Genomic DNA, 20,776 nt, shown 5'->3' on the forward strand with positions numbered 1-20,776 from the left:
TTTCGAGGCGGGCGGAAGGGAGGGTTTGAAATTCTTGCAAGAAGAACGACGAGGGCAGACTCCTCGACGCGCGAGCCGAGTTGTATCTCGACGGGCGTCGCGACGCGGGCTCCTTAACCTCCGACAACCTCAACCTTCCATCATCCTGGACCCCCTCCTCTCCTCAAGTTTCCCATCTCTTCTCTCAGCCGTCTACCTTCAGACCTTCGCGCCAGATCCCCCACTCCGTGATCCTCGGCCAATGAGGATCGAGGACGCGGTTGCACAGAGCCCAGGCTCGATACACAAGGCACAAGGCAATTCTCCGGGGCCGAGCATTTTATACAGAAAGACTCTTAACAGAAGTTGCGCACGCAGCCGCCGCAACCTAACTTCTACTATAACACGCGTTTACGCATTCGTCTTTCGACTCAAAAGTTTACGCGCTTAAAAATTCGCCGCTCGGGAATCACGTATAGAAGAGAGACGATCGTACCGCGCGGCAGAAGACGCCGGGCAGTTTTTTATTGTCACGACCGTTTTCACTTTTTTATTCGCATTTCCAACATTTTCATCCTTCGATACGTAAAATTCTCTACTCCGCGGGAGAAAGAATTGACCAAAAAACGCTAACTTTTCGCAATCGAGTTGTATTTTTTTTTTTTTTTTTTTCGTAACGTTCGTTTTAAATTTCTTCATACCTTTTGAAAGAGGAAAAATACATTCAACCGATTATCAAAGAAACATTTAAATAAATAATTAATTGAATAAACATTTTTTTTTTTTTTTCAATTTTTTCCAAATTTTCCCAGAGAATAACTAATAAACAATTTTCTCTCACCTGATCTTCACAAAAAAATTTTTTTTATCTCGTTTGTATTTCAAAAAAAAAAAATTTCAAAAAAAAAAAAATTCAGACTTTCCGTCCACACTTGACTTACCGAACGGCGTGATGACAGATTTCTGTAAGGTACATAATTGTCAAAAATATATTTTCCATTGCGATTAGAGAGAAAATAATAGTTTGCTTTTTTCTTCTCATCTCTGATTGTATTATCACGTATATATGTTACTGTTGAACAATTACAAGATGGTGTTAGATCGCTGCTCGTAGAATTTTCTTTATATCATTGTCGTTGTCGTCATCGTCACCATCATCATCATCATCGTCATCGTTATCGTCACCATCAAAGTCACGTGATGTAGACATGGCATTACTCACCAGAGTATACGCATATTTGCCTTGACATATGAACAAATTTTTCCACTTTTTGTTGCATGAAAAAAATTCATTTGTTTTTTCTTTTTCATTTTGTCAACTTCTTCGTCTACCGCGTTGCCAATAGTCACTATCACGCGTCTACAGATTCTGTCAGAAGTGTATTTCGAGTAAAACAAAAGAATAAAAATACGAAACAGAACAAATTGAATAAATAATCGAATACAAAATAAATAAAATAAGATAAAAATAAAAAAAAAAAAGTTAGTCTCTCAAGTGTCGGACAATGGACCCCAACAGTGTGCCATATTTTGTGATTTTTTCAACCTAACGTATAGTATAAATAATATACCTAGATATATTTACATAAATACTGTGATCAATAAACGCTTCGAACTATTTCCGTATATATAAGGTAAGAATGACTTCACGATAGATGAGCTATAAAAAAAAAAAAATAACAATATTAACAATTTGTATTCCATAACAGAGATTCAACCTTAGCTAACCTCTAATAAATCGCTTGTATCTTATAACAGTGATAAATACGCAACACTTGAATGACTTTTATCGCGTTTTCAATACTTCGATGCAGTTCTTACGAACCGAACAATTAGAAGACTCACAATTTATCTGTCACAATTCGAATTGGTCCTGCGACGCTTGTCACTTGGCAGTTATCTATCGGCCTTACGTCAGTATACCTGTTAGAAACGCTTGTCGTCCCCGAAATCGCGACTTCTCCACGTAGAGACATCCGATTGATAAGTGATATCAGTACGCACGGTGCGAATGACACGGGGTTTACAATTTACAATTTTCCAGATCGTCCCGCACTTCGGGGATCTTATCGTTACATTCGCATGCTTGCGTTTTCATACTCGAATAATTACGTGCGCGGTTTTTGTAAAGATGCGATAATACCGCATGTATGGGTACGTGTAACGTTACAAGAGCCGCTAGTTCGGGATACGCGGATACATGGGTAAAAAGTAAAATTTGTAGTAAGAAAAAAGACGAAAACCTGAAGAGAGCCGGATTGAGACGGGGAAAAAAAAAGTTTGCGCGAAAAAGCGCAAAGCGAGTTAAGAGGCGAGGCCGGTTAAATATAAAAGTACCCCGACCTATCCCAAACTGGCGCAAGAACGCTGCTGCCGAAACGAAGACGCCGCTTAAAACTGCAGCATGCTGCACTTGGTAGACCCCCGTCTCTCTGTTTCTGCATCTATCTTCATCCTCCGCCTCTCTCTTTCTCACTCCGCATGCCTGCTGTCGAAGTAGGTACACGACGTTCTTACCTACCTACTTATACATACAACCAGCCGTGATCCTCGCAAAGCTTTTTTATAAAAGGGCGCGCCAAAAGCTCTCGGTCGCGAATTTTCCCCGAAATTTTGTCAGTCTTTGAACGTTTTTTTACACAACAAATCGGTCATCTCTTATCAATTTTCTGGGAACGTTCATTCGTCGTTCCTGCCGATCGGTGTTACGTTACGGAAGTTTCATTTCTCCTTTTTTGAGGTTCAATGACTCACCGATTGTCTTGCCGCGTTTCTCGTAGACCCGGTCCAAAGTTTGCAAAATGCAACGGGATGAAAGGGGTGAGGAGGGAGAGGAAAGGGTGCGCGGATCGCGCGGATGGATGCGCATCGAACAAGCTCGACGCGGAGCGTATAATACGCCTTGTACACCTACGAAGAACGAGAAAACGAGACATGCTGAGGGGAATCGTGGCAACAGCGCAATTGCAGGCTGACATAAAACATATGCAAGATGCAGCGGGCAGCAGCATCCTACCGCAACGTTTCTCTATAGGTGCAGCACTCTTGCCGGTCCGCGAGGTTCTTCGTCGGCGGGATGAATTTTTATTACCGATAATTTATACACTTATAATACGGTATGCGAGTTTTGGATAACTTATTATCATTCCGCTGAGGCGTTGTCAAAATTTTCAAATTTCTTTATTTACTTTTGTCTTTAAATTGGTACTGTTGTATGTATGTGAAAGCATTCGCGAATGACGGAAGTAAACCGATCGCGTTTAATTCTCGTCCCGTTCGCTCTCTAGCGCTCTGCTTTCTTTCTCGTTCCTAATTATTTATTTGTTTCTATTTACATTTATTTTTTATTCTTGTTTTCGTTCGGTTAGCTCCCAGCGGTTGGTGAACCTGACCTCTACCACTGCACGCCCGCTGCATTCCCTCAGCCCAAGTCACGTTGGATGTCATTAAAATAAATTAAACTTCGCATCGTATACGAGAAGAAGTTCTGCGCGGTCGGCGTAATTTGTTTGCCCGTTATTTTTCATCTCCTATCTTTTCCAATTTCTTTATCGTCAATCCGTATTAACAATTTCACACAGTTATTGCCAACATATTTCGTCACGCGATCTTCGTCTTCCAAAAAAAAAAAAATCAAACGAAAAACAAAGAAGTACTAGACATCGTTAATTCACGCCTTCGTGAACGTTGGGTTTGGTCAAGGTACGTTACGCATTCGATGTTTTCGAATTTTTTTTTCGGGTGAGATTCGAATCGAGGGGAAGGTTTTGCGAAAAAAGGGGGAAAACGTGGATGCGGTGGACCTTCGCATCGTAATTTTTCTTAACCACAATCCGCGCCGTTTATCGTCGCGTAAACGCGTGCACCCTACTAAGTTCAATTTCAATATCAGAACCGTACCGTTTAGCAGTTTCAGTCACGGGCGTTTATTTGCCACGCGGTCGTAGACCCCGACAAGATACGTCCCTCTGTTTCGCATGCCGCGAGTTAACCCGCGCGATTTCAAACTCGCCTGGTTTCTTTTCCCTCATGAATATTCATTCGACGATGGACTGGGACAAGATAAATAAGATTATCGATATTAACGGTAATTGATTTCCTGTTGGATCATTACCACTCGTTACACTTATCGCAAAGCATCTATGAATATTCTCCCTTCTTAGCAAAAAAACAAATCCTCTGCGGTTAATCAAAGTCTATAACAATCGCCTACTCGTGAAAATCGGAGTGAATTTTTCAACACGCGTTTTAATATCGGTGCCGGGTAAGTCGGGGTGACGTTGAATTTTTAACAGACTGTACCGCAGGACTGACCACCGACAAACCCGTCCGTATTGTCTAACCTTGTCGAGGCGGGATATACGTAACGCGGGTCGGTGGATCCATGCAGTCGAGTACCTACCTTGCACCTATCCCAGTGTTGTCCGTTATCATACGTTTGATATGATAAATAATACCGTGACGTATGCAAGGTTACTGCCACAGGCGTCTGCTGTCATACCGCGAAGAAACGCAAGGCGGCAGACTGCAGCCATGACGCGAGTCTGTGAGTGTAAGTGCATCGTGAATGCATTTACACATAAATATCCCATTTCCATAGGTAGAAATTTATACCCGAGTGTACAGGCAAAGGTATCCAGAGTCTTGAGCTGCGATTGTAATTGATGCAAGATTGATTTCGACAGGGATACGAACGCGGGAATCAATTTGTTTGCGAGAAGTGAATTTTCGTTTATGTTACAAATTGAACAAATTTTAATTGATATACGGTGGGAGAGAAATGATTCGAATAAAATCCACATGTTACTAAGCATTTACTCGAGAACCTCGAATTCGAATGAATTATTTTATCCATTGTCAGTGGAACAAGGATCGGAATTGATTGAAAACGAACATTTGCAATCGCTTCAAGATCCCGTCAATTCGCGAATCTTTGAACAAAAAAATCGTCGAGTCTAGGAGATGTTATTTAACGCATGTTAATGACGTGTACAAAGTATAAATTAATTCCAGATCAGTTTTACTTTTAACTGTACCGATTTTTACTTTGAAAATTAATTGTTGTAAAAAATTCAGCAGGCAAGTCGGGTTAAACGGACGAAGAGAACGACGATCGGCTAGATTCTCGTGAGTCTTGAGATCCCACCCAGACAGAGTCGTGTCAGCATGTATGTACCTACACCGATGCGACACACCTAACAAGTGCACAGCGAGTTGTACTGGGTTAATGACTTTTCCTCCCAGCATTCCGCGCGCGTTTGTATTACGAACCAGTTTACTTGTTTAGCTATTTATCGATCTATTCTATTCGCTAGCAATGATTACCTGCTTACTTTTTCATTTATGCAACTATGCGGATCTTACTTTCAGATTAATTTTTTTTTTTTTTTGTTTCTTTTATTGTTTTGTGCCACTATTATTCGCGGACATCATCGAAATAACGTCCGATGACGATGAATGGATATTTATTTCAGACGTGGATTTTTTCATAAATTATTTCTATTTTTTTTTTTGTTTTTTTGTTTTTTGCCTTATTAGTGAACCGATTCACTTCCAGCCCACTGTCGATGAAAACAATTGACGGTCGTTTGAGTGCGAAAGCGAGAGAGTCACGTACCGCGGTGACTCAGAAACGAGTCTGTGGCGAGTCGCGGCAAAACCTTCCGCAACTTCAGAGCGGCGCGGAGCGACGGGACGATCCGAATGCAATTGAAAGCAACTTAATTTCATTTCTTTGCCTCGAGGTGGATTTCTCACCTACATATCGAGGTCGCGGGAGTCGGAGAAAATTCATTGTTTTGCGATTTGCTGAAACTGGAAACGGGGGTGGATAGATTTTTTAGAATTTTCGCCTTCCCTCGGCGTTCATTAGCGACAATACCGCCTCCTGCAAATGCTCAATCTGCATTATCGGATATTCATTTATGTATAAAGTTTTGCAAAATGATAAACATACCAGACTTGGCAACGTGGCCGACAACTGCAACTGCAACTGCAACTGCAGCAGCAGCCAAGGCCTGTCGTACTTTTATTTTTGTCCTCCCTTCGCCTCTCCTCGTCATTTTTTCTCTCTCTCTCTCTCTCTCTCTCTCACTTTCTTACTTGTTTCTTTCGTTATTTTCTTCGTCCGCCACCGACGCTGACGCCAACGCCACTGCCGTACGTTTTTCTTTATATTATTTTTCTCCTTCGTTCGTTCGCTCGTTCGTTTCTTCTTCATTCTTTTGCATCGCCTTACTTTTTCCTTTTCTTTTCGCATACTCGAGTCGGTTCCGCCGCACGTTGTCTGTGGTCAGTTTCTCTCATGTCCGCACACGTAACATATAACACGTCTCGTTCCCTTCGTGTTTACCCACTCGATCACTGTACTTCGGTAAATCCGATTCCAGTGAAAATTTCATAAATGATTGACAAGACTAGATCTCGTTTTCTTTCCTTGGCCTTAGCTGTAACAACGTGGCCGAGTAATACATATGATGACTTTGATCTGAAAAAATGTATGTATAAAAAAATTACACAAATTCCGCAGACGTAGAGCTTAGTTCTATCTATTACCGAATGAAAACATTAATTTTACTGTCCTTGATTGTTCCTGATAATTATGTTTTTTTCGTTATTCGTAATATTCCTTTATCCGCGCGTATATTGAATCTGTCGCTTATTTATTTATTTTGCATAATATAACCTCGGTTCGTTGATCAATGCAACGAAAGGGGGAGGGGGGGGGGGGGGGGGGGAGTAGGAGGAAAAACTGATTGCTCGCCGTATGTGCATGCGGCCAAGTTCTAAGCTAGGCAGATCTCTCCTATCTGCGATTTATTTGCAATGACGTCACAGATAAGACGAGCAGCGGCCATGATGCATAAAGAACAAGACCATGGAACAAACTCCGCCCCATTTTTCACACATTTTCTCTAATCGATTCGCCCGTGTTTTCGAATATACTTTACGAAATTTTTTCTTACTTTATTTTCAAATTTCTACCCACGTCGCAATGTTGTAAAGCGTGTTCGATAATCGTCCCACCGATGAAATCTATAATTCATTTTGGTGTCTGGCTACTTTTTGTGGTAGTAGAAGAATAAAAAAAAAAAAAAAAAAATGCAAAAACGAGATCAAGTCAAGGCGGCTGCTGGTAAAATCTGGTATGACTTCCTGCAACTCGGTGGCTCTGAAGTACCGGGGTTACAGCACGTCAAAGAAAGCTCGGCATTGGTCCAGCCGGTTTATCGGTGCCGTTCGATTGGCTACGGGATGTTGCATCGTGTGTTATTTCAATCGATATCTCCCTAGCGATTTTTTCGCGCATGACGCTATCTCTATTCGTCCGTTTTTAATTTTAGTTTCTCGACACAAGAAATCGTCCCGTTAGTTCGCGACGCCACTCGACGGACGTCGTTGCACTTATACACGATCCTGTGCCAAGCCGCGATCGCGTTTATGAGAAATCGAAAGAAAAGATATTCTTTTTTTACTCGCTGACCGTCTACTCGTTTTGTAAAAACTCTGCCGACTTTTTTTCTTTTTTTTTTTTTTAATTCCAATTCCGTTTTTTTTTTTTCTTTTTTTTCTTTTTTTCTTTCACTTCGAAAATTGAAAAATCTCAGTGCGCCGCGATAGCCGTACCGAAAAATCCTTTCTTACGTTACAATCGCGATAATTATTGCAAAACCGCCTACAGCTGGCTAGCGCCCTCGTCGCACACATGCGAGCGGGTCTTTATCGCAACTTTTCACCAAACGGAGAATTTAAACAGCGCGCACACGTCGTAGAATTGACTGTAACTTGAATAATACCGCTCTTGATTATAATAAACTCTGTCATTCTATTTGCGGATCGAGGACTTTGTTCGCGAGTGCACCGATCCACAATGCTTACGTAACGTAGAGTTACGCCGACGTTTTCCATCTCTGGAACTTGGGATGCATTTTCGCACGCGGATACACGAATGGGGAGTTTTTAAAAAATGTGCCAACTCGGTTGGACAGTTTTGCTCATTCTGCAAACACATATACACATATTTTCCTTTGCATGTATTTGATCGATAATTTATCGCCGTAATAAAAGAGAAAAAGATCGAAGATAATTATAAACGGGAAAGATGTTGGTGACGGTTTGTCGGTTTTTCATTTTTTATATTCGACGGTAATTATCGTGGAACGGATTGACATGAACCCTGGTGAAAACACGCGTGGAATTCAAGTTTGATGAGGATGTATAGTTTGAGCGAAAACCATGGCCCACCCCCTCCGCCCCAGGGTGCCTGGCGACCCCCCTCCCCTCCCCAACACCATCCCCACTCCCACCCTCACCCTCACTCCCATTCCCATTCCCATCCCAATCCTCATTCCCATCCCCACTCGGCCCACCCCGGCCACCAAAATCACCCCCACGTTCCTCCGCCGTATCAGCATTCACACCACCATTTGGTGGCGCCCCAGGTAATCATTGTTCATTTTAAAAGAGCGATGCTCAACATTTTTCTTTAAATTTTTCATCCATTTGCGTGTTGCTTTTTGACGAGGAAATAAAATATTCCAAATCATCTCAAACCAGAATTGCAGAATTTCAAGCTCTGGACGTTTATAATTTTCATCGCGATATGAAACGAAAGCAAATGATTTCAAGTTACAAGAGTATTTCATTATTTTAAGAACCTTTATTTTATAACTCGTTGTCACGTGAAGAAAATTGAGCTAATCGCGTAAGAGATTGGTGATGGATATCCGATCAAAGAACGAATTTTACCACATCATGAATTCTGTTTCAATTTTAACCATCCATTGTCTTATACGAAAAATAACCATCGGTCCTCCGACGATTCGTTTCGAATCCTTAGGAGAAAGGATGAATGTATTTAATCGGAATTGGAAAAAAAAAACGACGCAAGATGGTCGGTTCTCCAAACAACCCGAGTGAAAAAACTCGATTTAAACCCTTCCCGCTGCACCTTTCCCAAAGTGTTTGGAACGCCTGTTGCTTACCGGGTATATCAAGTACCTACCTTATATACCTCTGCGTAGGTATACGTGATATATAACCCGGTAGAGAACCGGAAATGCATCTACGGCGAGTCCGAGATATATCGTTGAGTGAATCAACTGCACGGAGTCAAGTCGAACAATTACAAGAAACCCATCCCCCCCCCCTCTCTCTCTATCTCTCTCTCTCTCGGTACCTTTGTAATCGGCCGTTCGAAAGTACGCCGTTGCATAAAGCGGGAAGGCGGATGGATAGAGGTACCGCACCTTTGGAAGCATATGCGTTGTACACCGCGATGCGGCGATACATGCGTGGGTGGAAGGAAGGAAGGAAGGAGCTCGGTGTCCGGGGTTGGGAATGGGGCATATGGGCAGCAGGTGAGACCTTTGCTTTTGTGTTCCTCGTGGTGTATCCGAGGCGATGTTCCTCCATACGTAGGTATAATATAAAGTAGCCCCCTCGCTACGGCGTGACGCGGTTACGCCGCTACTAAATATAAAGGGTTATACCTTGCCGTGTATACCATACCGTAACACACGCGGAAGCGGAACGCTAACGATCTTCGTCGCCGGCGACGCTACGGATCGGAAACGCTAGGCCGGGGGTTAAAGGGACCGAATTTTTAGGGCATCAGTGCCAAGGGCAACGATATTATGGATCGACGAGCCGAATCAAAGAAAGAACATTCAAGCTGCGAGGGAGAGAGACGCCGGCGATGAGCGAGAGGGACACCCTTGAAAGGGTTGCCCCGGTCCAGATCAGATGCTGCTTCGAGAAATTTTGATTCAATAAGCCGGGGGGACGAGAACGAATTAACTTTCACAAATTTGGAATAATACACGAAGTTTCCGCTACCGTTGTAATTTACATTTGCCGAAAACTGTCCTGCATTTCTTGTGACGATTGTTATGGAAAAAGAATGAAAAAAAATCATATCCGTATGCGATAGTTATAATTCAGTCTTGGGAGGAGATCGTTTAACAGCTTCCCGTCCATTGGAACTTGTGGATCACTTTTCAAGTCAATGTCTTGGCAAAATCTTATCGTTCATGTCTTTAGAATCTTAAAACCCTGTGGAATATGCAATCTTTCGTGATTCAAAGAGACGAAATTTCAATAATTATTGTTCTTGATGATAAGTTTTTGTAAAAAGTCGCAGATTTCCTCCAACATTTTCAAATCTCTCCGCTGATTTTATTCTTAGATCTAGATGGCATTGATTTTATTCCTGAAAATTCTATCGAATATATGAGATTATTCTTAGATTATTATAAGTAATTACAGAAGAGTGACCGAGTCCGTGTATTTTACCAATTTGTCAAAGTGAAGTGACGCGAATCCCTTCGCGCAAAAATCGTCGTATTCTCACGACGCGTGATACCGATGGAATCTTCTTTGGAAGCGGTTCTTTCACAATGGTACAACATACCGCAGGTGCGGGTGATGTGAATGTTTCTCGTATCGTGCGCGGGATGATTCAGGGGAACACTTTTGTTCGATTTGAATCCTCGATACGAAGTTTCTTGGAAATTAAAAATGAAATAAAATAGAATAACGAACTGGTCTGAGTGCATTAGCGAGGAACAGACAGACGCTACTGCTTTTTAGGAAATAGCCTGCTCAGTCTGTTGATATATTTTTCCATTATTAAAGACATTAAGCCGCTGCTCGCTGCGCGCGAGGAAGCAAGCAACTCTTTCCATTTTCTTTTTTGTCACGGTGATAAATCAGGCAAAATAAAGAAAGAAGGAGAGGGTGAAAAACGAAAGGAGAAAGATGGTTGAAGATTTTTCCCTCGTACCCTGGGTACGAGAACCGCGAACCGCACGCAATGGCAATTTTCTGTCCTCTCGGAGATAAAAATTTGATTAATTAACAGCCGGCCGGTTGCGGATTCGGGAAAATTGTACGTGATTTTTAAACGACACGTATCAGAAAACATCTGCGGTTGTGTGCCACGCAGCCTATCTCATCGCACCCAACCCTGGCGACCTTCCCGCGTTTATCAATTCTCGGATTTGTGCAGCTTACATTATATTATTTATATCTGTCTACCGCACACCGCGCGTCACACACGTCGTGTATTCTTTTATCTGATAAAGAGCGTGGATAACCATCTCAGTTCCGTACGTAGACATAATTGCACGCGCGGGATGAGCTACGAACTTCTCGAGGTCGTTGACTAATGTTCGAGGGATGATGCAGGTATAAAAGGCAAGGTATGCGCGGCATGTTTTTCGTTTTCTTTTTCTTTCGTCAACTTCTCTCGGACCTTTGCCGAATGAAAATGCGCCGATGGAAAAAGACCTGTAAGATGGAAAGAAAAACGGTGGGATTAAAAATTGTCCAATATGCAAGAAGAGGCACTCGAGATAAAAGACAATCGTCCTGGCATAACGAGCGAGTCGCCGTGGGATCGTCATTAAAAATCCGTAACTTAACTTTAGCGGGAGCGTCAAATCGTTTGTCACTACACCCCCTCTCCCACCCTACCCCAAAGACTCGGGTTTTCGCTTCACTTGGCTCCGTCCATAGTTAATCATCGTAAAAGTCTGTTACTAAAAGCGTTGGTACAAGTTGCGGGTATAAAGAAACGAGTGAAAAATTCTCCGCGAACAAATTACAATCTCTCGTAAGAAAATGTGAAAATGGTCAAGTAGACGGGGCTAAAATATACATATCTATACAAGTGCAGAGAACGGCATTATACAGAGGAAGGGAACGGATGAAAGAAAGGGGCGACGAGGGTTTGGGGAAAGAACAGAGGGAGTGAAAGAATTCCAGATCGGCTCTTCGAGTCGGTAGGTAATATGAAGAAAAAAAAAAAAAAAAAAAATTATAAGAAAACGGAAAAGAAAGAGTAGAAAATCGTCAAGTAGCGCCGTGCTTCTCTCACGAGGATTAAGGGACAGTGATTCTCAACGTTGATTGGTCGTTTGAAAAACAAAAGTACGTCAATCCAGCCTCGGCATAGCGAGAAACTTGAGAACCAATCCCTCGGAGACAATTTCAATTCCCTTCGCCTCTTCTTCTTCTTCTTCTTCTTCTTCGTCTTGTTCTACTTCTTCTGGGCAAGAAAGTCCCGCGCTGGGGCCATAAGATTCTTAAAACTTCTTAGGAGATTTTTCGATTTTAATTACAGTTTTAACATATTTTAATAAAATCGCCTTCGCACTTGCAACCCCTTTCTTTTAATTCCACTCGTCTCGTCTCGTCTCGTCTCTTTTCTCGTCTCACCTCGTCTTTTCTTTTCCTCTCCGTACTTTTCAACCAAGTATCGCGCGATAGATATTTCCAAAAATTTTTCCTCCGATCGTTTACGCCAAATTTCGCGACCTCGTTCCCGACCGTCGCGATCAACGCCTTGTTTACAAAACAATCTCGCACTTCCATCGCCTCGTGATCAGATCCCCTTTTCGAATACTTTCCGACCAGGCTGTACGCGGTCCGCGCCCAAAGATCTCAACCCTTTTCCCGAGGAATCCACCCGCGCAACACCTGTTCAGGTTAACTAACCCACTGCCGAATTCCCCTAATCATAGGGTTCTTTATATTCTACCTACTTCTTTTAGACTAGAAGCTCACTCTGGGAAACGATACGCGCGTAATTTACCCGAGAGAATTTATACCCTCTCGTCGAGGTAAGAATCGAGAGAAAAAAGAAGCAAATAAAAGAAAAAAGAAAAAAATAATACGAACAAACAGGAACAGGAACACCGACGACGAAAATGAAAATGAAAACACTAATTTCACAGGGAGAAGCACTATTCAATTCCCTCACTTCCCGTCCACCTCTCCCTACCAATAACCATTAACCACGTTACATTATTATACGTAGTACATGTGTATTTCCTCTGTCGCGTACACGTAAATCGCATTTTGAAATTCAACCCTTAACGTTGCACAAACCAGTCGTAGCATGATAATACAATTTTTCATCCCATTCACCCATCCACCAACGATTTTGTTCGATCGCGCGAACGCCATGAATATGTCGAAATATCGCACCATACATGTATCGTACCCCCGCAACCCGAAATCAACGAATCGATTGGCAATTCGTACCTATCTTCTCAATAATATCCAAGACAACCCCGCGAATTGCCAATCGGCGCTACTCGGCGCAGAGCACAGCATACCAACTAACCCTGGCAGTTCTTCTCGCAGTTCATCACGCACAAAGGCGTGATGCAGATGCACGCCAGAGACATGGGTGGCGGCTTGGCCGGTCGTCCGGGTGGCGGAGTCGGCGGAGGTCTGGCAGGGCTGGTTGGCCCAGGAGGGATGATCGGCGGCGGCGAGGTCAAACCGCACCAGTGTCAGCAGTGTCTTAAGTCCTTCTCGAGCAACCACCAGCTCGTACAACACATCAGGGTTCACACCGGGGAAAAACCGTACAAGTGCAGCTACTGCGATCGGAGGTTTAAACAGCTGAGCCACGTCCAGCAGCACACCAGACTTCATACCGGTGAGTCGGAGAATTCAACGAAGATTTCATCTCGTTATTTTCACCCTCGTTTTTACTCTTTCCCTTGATTTCCTTTGATTTAAACAATTTTTCGCCAACTTCCCCGTATCCGGTAAACGTATCTCGAGTCAACTCCCGCACTGGGTCCGGTAAGTGGAGTCCTTGTAATTGCTACAATTTTTGTTGCTGCTGTTGTTGTTGTTGTTGTTGTTTCGAGCAGCGGAGACGGGGCTGAATGCAAACTCGAAAACGGGGTCGGCCTCAAGAGCCACGGGTCCGGGTCCGCCCTTGGCCGTTGTACCTCGGGAGAAAGAATTTCATTAAAAGATGAGCGTAGTCATTCGGAAGGTATTATCTGCCCCGTAGCTCGAACCGGCCGATCGCTGGTCAGCGGCAGGCTCGGCTCTGCAGCCCTTAAAGAAAAATCTCATTTGCTCAGATTGAAATTTACTTAAGGGTCAAGTCTAATGGTGGTGGGTACGTGTGTATGGTGAAAAAGTGAGGGAGAGAGAAATGGAGAGAGAAGACGAGGAAAAAAACAGGTATAATGAAATCAGGCGACGCAGCATGGAATGCGAGCAATTTAATTGCAGGAGTTGATATGAACGAGGAGCGGGAGGGAGGGATTGAGGTATCCGCATCGGGCGAGTAAACAAAAATTGGGAAATCACCGCTCGGGTCTTCGACTTCTTATCGACAACGCGGCCAGCCGCTTCTCCCAGTTTCGGGCTTCGCCGAGTCGCGATAAAAGAAAGGCTCGCATTGATTTCGACCCTCCCTTGTAGCAACCGCGAGAGAGCTAGAGAATACCGAATAACTGCCGTTCAACGCACAACCCCTTACATTAATAATCCAGCCACCACTACTGTTTCCCTCGAAGTAGGTGGGCGCATCGGTTCCGTGCTTTATTCACAATCAGACCGTGTACGTACACGTACAGGTATACAGCGTATGGATACAAGTGTCTTTTCCTCTTTGTATGCGGTTGAAAATATTTCTCATTTAAATTATCGATCGCAATTCTTTCACCTCGTGAGAAATTAATACCTGTTCGCGTTACGAATGAAAAAAAAAGAACTGCCGTTGAACTACGACGATCAGCGATGGGATGTTAAAACCTGAAAAACAGCTGTTCGAAATCAAAACGACGCACATGGGGATTGAACCTGCGATAAAGTTGAATACATTCTTCTTCAACTCGATCTATACGGCGGATAAGCCGGTAATATGACGAGCCTCGCAACGTTAGGATGAAGTTCCGATAGTAATTGGTAATAATTTGAAACTGCATGCGGGGAAGAGCCAAGTTCCCATCGGCATCATAACGGGTAATTTGTTTAACGAAATTTGCGAAAGCATTAATATACGTATAATATTGGGGAAAATACATGATATTGATAGCCGGTCAATAGCGAGTACTAGACAAATATATATTCGGGTAGTTAACCCCTCTTCGGAAGGGGCGCTGGACCGGGCGACCAATCCCCGAGGCGTTTCTCCCACCACCTAGATCCCGGAAAAAGCCCGCCAATTTTTCGATTACCCGATCGCTCAATAATGCAGCCGAACCACGCACTCCCCTGAAACACGAGCCTCGTACACAGGGCGGGCGTTGGTGAACCTAAATACTCGATGGGGACGCTGCACTATACCCTAAACTCAATGCATGCCACTCGGTATGCGCCGAGGTATTTTGTCAGCGAAAATGTCACCGATGGTTCCTCCGAAAATTTATCGGATACACAGCCATTTCTATTTATTCATCCATATTGTTTGTCGTTTTTGCTTTTGAATTTCGCCGGACGATAAATATCCCGACAGATATTCGGACGCGGAATATTTCAGTCGAATGTGTAGAAAAACTTTAACCTTTATTTTTATTTCTTATTATTATTATTTTGCTTCATTATTTTCTTTTTTTTTTTTTCTTTTACTTTAACGAATTACAAGCACTGATTCCTTTGACATTATCGGAATTGGAAATATTTTTTTATTTTTTTTATCCCGAATCTATTTCTACGGCGTATGAAAAAATTATTCTAAACCCAATTAATTCGCGTATTGAACCGTGTATGGAAAAGTTGCAAGATGTATTTTGAATTATTCAAAAATCACGGGTTCCCCGGTTTCCGCTTCTAATTTTCATCCTACCTATAACCGGATACTTAAAAAACGTCTCACGTCTCGCGCGCGAAATTGACCGGACAATTTTAAAGCCCACTTAATACTGAGAAAAATTGCCGTTTCACCCGAGCATGAATAAAAATTAACCACCTACTCCTGTTAAATTAGTATATGCAAGCGACTGGAGGATTCGTGGACAAGAAATATATACGAGTATATCCGTATAATATACGGAGAAGTAAAGAATAATTAAAAAATGGCCATTTTTTTTTTATCTCCCTCTCTCTCTCTCTCGCCCACTCTGAATTGCTTGTTTTACTCGACATTTTTATCACCCCCCCCCCCCCCTCCCCCCCATCCGTTGCCCCGCGTCTGCCGGTCCGTCCGTCTCGGCCCGTCTTTAATTCGCTAATTTCAACCGGTTAAGAATTCATACAAGGGAATACCAGACGTCTTGGGGAAAAATCAAAGCAAAATGCTAACAACTCTTGGAGACGGGCGTGTCTTTTTGCGCCTTTTATCACAAATGGCGCGGAATTAAAGATTAAACAAAGTGGCAGCTCGAGGAAACTTATCTTGGCCCCGACGTTCCGAAAACGAAGAATCGGCATATCCGTAACGAACGAGTTTTAAAAAAAATTTAGGAATGAGAGAACGGGTAGACTTTTGTTGCTGGAACAGAATCTTTTTCTTCTCGGACCGTGCGGCAACCGTGCCCGTGATGATGGCGCGGCGTTCTTTACCGAGACAAAATATTTGTTCCACACACGCGCGCACACGCTCGAAAAAAAGCAAAGAAAAAACGAAAAAATACACAAAGAAAGGATCAAAGGTGAAGTATAGTAGTTGAAAAAAAGTGATTAACCAAAAAACGCCTTATGGCCACCAGGAATTAACCTAGTCATGCTGCATATGCAGGGCGAGTAATATACCGGCGATCGAAAAAGGCCTATTCTAATTTTCTAACCCTTCCGCGGCCTACGTATACGTACACATACGCATCTACAACGCACCTCGAGTACGGTGTTCGTTTTCTCTTTCTTCTTTTTCATTCTACGGGGGTTCATTTGAATAGCGGACCTTCCCTGTGGGGAGATATGACTACAACTTTTGAGGATCGAGGGTTCCGTTCGCGCAGCGTTGCTTACTTTTTCTATTTTGTTTCTAGTTTTTATAATCCTCCCGTATTCCCCGATCGACACAAGTTGCGGCCTTTGTTTTCAGCTTGGCTCTCACTTTTTTCCATTCTGCCTGTATTATTGTACACTGTCCGCAATAATGCGTCTACACACAGACGCCCACACACGCATCTGCATTCTTGTATAAGTACGAGAATAAAACTTTCCGCGAATCTAGTCCACAAATCGTAAGCGTCAGTCGGCTAGCTGTCAGATAGTTGCTACGCAAAGTATATACGTGTGTTCGTAGACCCGCGTGCGTGCGCGTGTGAGCGTTTGTTTGTATCTATTTTTTTCGTTCACGCTCAATTTATCTTATCTATTTCGCGCTGATAACAACGGCCGAGATGCACAAAATGAATTAACAATGCTTGCCGTTGCAGTCTTGAAAATATCTCAAGTTACGAAAATTATCGAGACGGTATCGCGTTGGGAAAATTTACTTTACCACATTTTTCTTCTCATTCAACTCGCATTATTATTGATGCGCGGTGTTATTCATCGCGCGACATCATCTGGCTGCGGTGTAATACCGGTAAAAATATATCTTCGATTAAAGAGGAAAGAAGAAGGCAAAAAAACGAACGAAGGGAGGAGAGAAAATCTGCCCTCGAGGCTCTCGGACGTCCAAGTCTACGCAGCACTGACTTACTTTTCAACCCTTTGCTCGAACTTCCCTTTCCCCCCGAGAAGAGAGAGGGAGGAGAAAAAAAAATCTCACCCCTGCAATATCGCAGGCACTCGCTAACTTTTTTATGAGTTTTAGATACCCCGCTGCTGTTGCTGCTGCTGCTGCACTCTCTGTTTATAAATTGATGTATATTACACTCCGTGTATTTGTTAGAATTTTTTTACTTTCTCCCTCGTGAAACGTGACACAGCGTGCTGCTTTGCGTGAAAAGAAATCATTCGTTATCGCGATTACTCTGCTTTTTTTCTCCACCAGCGGTAAATAAGTTGCTCGTTACTTTTGCATCTCACGGGTTAATAAAGATCTGCGAAAAAAAAACGTCTAGAAAGACGATCGCACGTTAAACGAGAAAAACGCAGGCATGCTCTCTCCCCGATTTATCTATCGGAGATACGTACAGGATTGAAAACCGGCTGCAAAAGTGGTTCAGGGGTTAAATAATATTGAGCACACTGGCGCACAATAAAATATAGATTTCCATCTATTCGAGAGGACTTTCTACGAACGGCGTGTGTGGGAGTCAAGACGGGCCTCTCTCAAGACGCCATACGGTATACGGGCCGTGTACTTATTCCACGGACGAACGGACGCATCTACGTACACACGCACACACAGACGCAACTCGCATACCCTGAGGTATATTAAACGGGGAGCTTAACCCATCGAATACGCCGAGTTATTTCGTGGTATGCGTGCGGGTATGCGCCGCATGCGATTGCTCGGACACTCCGCGGGTCGACTCGATGCTACTCCATACGGCCGCGATAAAAGAAGAGGAAGAGGAAGAATAAGGAGGGCGGCAAGGGTGAAAAAAGACACCGTTCGCGGTACTATTTTACTCGCCTGTAATTACCACCTTGCTTTTAGGCCTCGAGTATATATATATATATATATAAAGCACCTCGCGCGTTAGAGAACCGTTCGATTTACCTGGCCAATTTTAACCCGAAACTTGTCTGCGGTACCGACAACCTTGGGAGTTGAAACGAATAACATCTGGCTTCTCCGAAGCTGCTATGACCGATTATGTTCGCAGCATTTCTGTTTCACGTGCCGAGGAAAGAAATCGGAGACGTTAATCTGATTCTAATTCTTTTACATACTTATGGGGGTCTCATTATTCGACACGAAGAAGAAACGTTGAACTTCTGTTGTTGAGAATGGTGAACAGTGAAGTGCGGTTTGCTTCCGTTGAAGCATAAAAATAGTCCGAGAAAGTTTGAATTTTTTGGCAAGCCGCGAGAAAAGAATTTCATTGAGACAGACATGCCTGTATTTTCCCCGTTCGATGATGTAGACAACTCTTACCGATCCCCTCGCATTCGAGGTCGGCTTAGGGCCGAGTTCGGTCGTGTCGAGTACTCGGCTTAGTTTAGTTAGTGATAGTAGGAAGAGGCAGATACTATACCCTAGATTCCACCGCAAGATCTCATATCGAGGCACGCACAGCACTGTTTTACCGTTACACAAACTCGCTCGGCTGCGGCCATTCTGCAGAGATGATAAAAATACCCCATAACATTAGCCTCGAGGATTAGAACGCCAGAAACTATCGCTCTTGTATATTGTATGGACGTATATACATATTATTGCAATGCTCAAAATGCCGCGAATTTCTTATAGAAGCTTGTTTCGTCAAAGCTGCTTAGGTACGTAATGGAAATCAACGCGGGGTGAACTCCTATCAAGCTTCGAGGCTTTCTCTGTTGTTTTTTTTTTCATTCCTCTAGCAGATCGAATCAAGTGACAGCTCGACGACTGAATTAATCGAGATCCACGTTATCGGGGTTTGCCGTAGGAGAAAGTAATCGTGAATGATTGCTCATCGCTTCTTTACGGGCATACTCGTGATAGAAGCTTTTGAAGAAAAGATCTTCCTCTGGTTAAAACTGCCGTTGATAATATAATCACCTACGGTGGACGTCGGATAGACAGAAAAGAAATCGATTCGGGAACGTCGAGTTGTTCGCGTTCTGCTGTACAAGCGGGCAGTAAAGGATTTCAACAATCTAAGGGGTAGAAAATGGGGCGGAGAGAGTAACCCGTCCATTTAACATCCCGGCATATCAAAGCATGCACCGGCAAACAAATGACTCGTGAGGAGGTGAAATCATAAAAATATGAGTTGCCGGTACAAGCGCGGAATAACGCCGGTGCCGAGGAACATTCATTCTGAGACATTAATTTTTACCCCTTTTCCTCGACAAGTAGGGCCTCTGCCTAATGACCCGGGGTTGGCGCTCGCCTGGTTTTTCCTTTCCACTCCTCTCCGAGATTTTGCCGCAAAGTGCACGTTAAGTGCGCGGCATTTAAAAGAACGGCGAAGCGAGCCGGGAATCGGTCCTGCAGGCGTCGTCGTCGGGCGAATTGTCTTTGACGCTCGCGAAACAAGCTTCGCAATTATATGAAACGTCGTCGTCTCCTCACAAATTGCCTTTGCTCCTTTTCTTCAAATATTTATAATGTTTGGCTTAGCGCGGTGGGAAACTTTTTCGAAAAAGGATTTTCCGTTTCGTAGCAAAACAACCAGATTACTTCTCTTTCGCTCTCATGTTTTTTTTTCTTTTTTTTATTTTTTTTCCTATCTTTTCTTTTCAACTTCTGTTGCTGCTCTTCCTTTTTTCTCATCGTCTTTCCCTTCCCTTCTTTGGACAAAAGAGTTACCCGCACAATGGGCAAGACTCTTCAGGAATCGGGAATAAATTACAGTTGACATCAAGAAAAATGATCGCCCTGCGAAGTAGGGCTTGCTAACGATCCGGAAACATTCGAATGTCTGACTACTTTGTCCCAATTTAAAAGTGCTCGCCGCGGTGTGAGAGAGAAAGATAGTCGGCTCCGATTCCAGCTCACTTGTTACAACCTTAAACCTACCTACATCCTCTTGGTGTAACGGAAACCCTATAACTTATACGTACCTATACGCGACGGATTCGTATCGCCAGATTCTTGAACGCCGTTGTCGGCTATAAGATACGTACGTTGGTTAGCAAACGGTCGTCGTCATCGTCATCGTCATCGTCATCGCCGTTTCCGTTCAGCAGGAAAAGTTTTAATAACCGAAAGGCTCTCCCGGGAACGAAAGGGGTGATCGATCGATCGATCGATCGGTTAAAAGAAAGTCAACGGAATAAAATAAAAGTAAAAAGTTCATCGCCCTTTTAGGGAAGGGTTAGCACCGGTTAGCCGGTTCTCATAGGCCGGGTCAGCGACCGTGCCCTTTGGGCAAAAAACGGCTCGGATAAAAGGTAAAAAGTTTGGGCAGGGCACAGGGCAGGTGGAAGGAAAGACCATATGCCGAAGTTCGAGTCCACCCGCGCCTCTCTCCTGCCAGCCTCGTACGTCCGTCCCGTG

General features: G+C 43.5%; 1 protein-coding gene across 5 annotated transcripts in view; it reads left to right on the forward strand.

Moving 5' to 3' along the window:
* LOC107223299 (zinc finger protein 853) overlaps nucleotides 1-20,776 on the forward strand; it is a 64,390-nt gene that overhangs the window by 10,534 nt on the left and 33,080 nt on the right. For 4 of the 5 annotated variants that reach the window (XM_046743582.1, XM_046743585.1, XM_046743586.1 and 1 more), the window contains exon 3: nucleotides 13,117-13,429. In XM_046743582.1, the coding sequence (XP_046599538.1) occupies nucleotides 13,117-13,429 (313 nt within the window). The remainder of the gene's footprint in view (nucleotides 1-13,116; nucleotides 13,430-20,776) is intronic. The other variant, XM_046743584.1, reaches the window with a different exon arrangement.

The sequence above is a fragment of the Neodiprion lecontei genome, chromosome 6, assembly GCF_021901455.1.
Source record: "Neodiprion lecontei isolate iyNeoLeco1 chromosome 6, iyNeoLeco1.1, whole genome shotgun sequence".
NCBI lineage: Eukaryota > Metazoa > Arthropoda > Insecta > Hymenoptera > Diprionidae > Neodiprion > Neodiprion lecontei.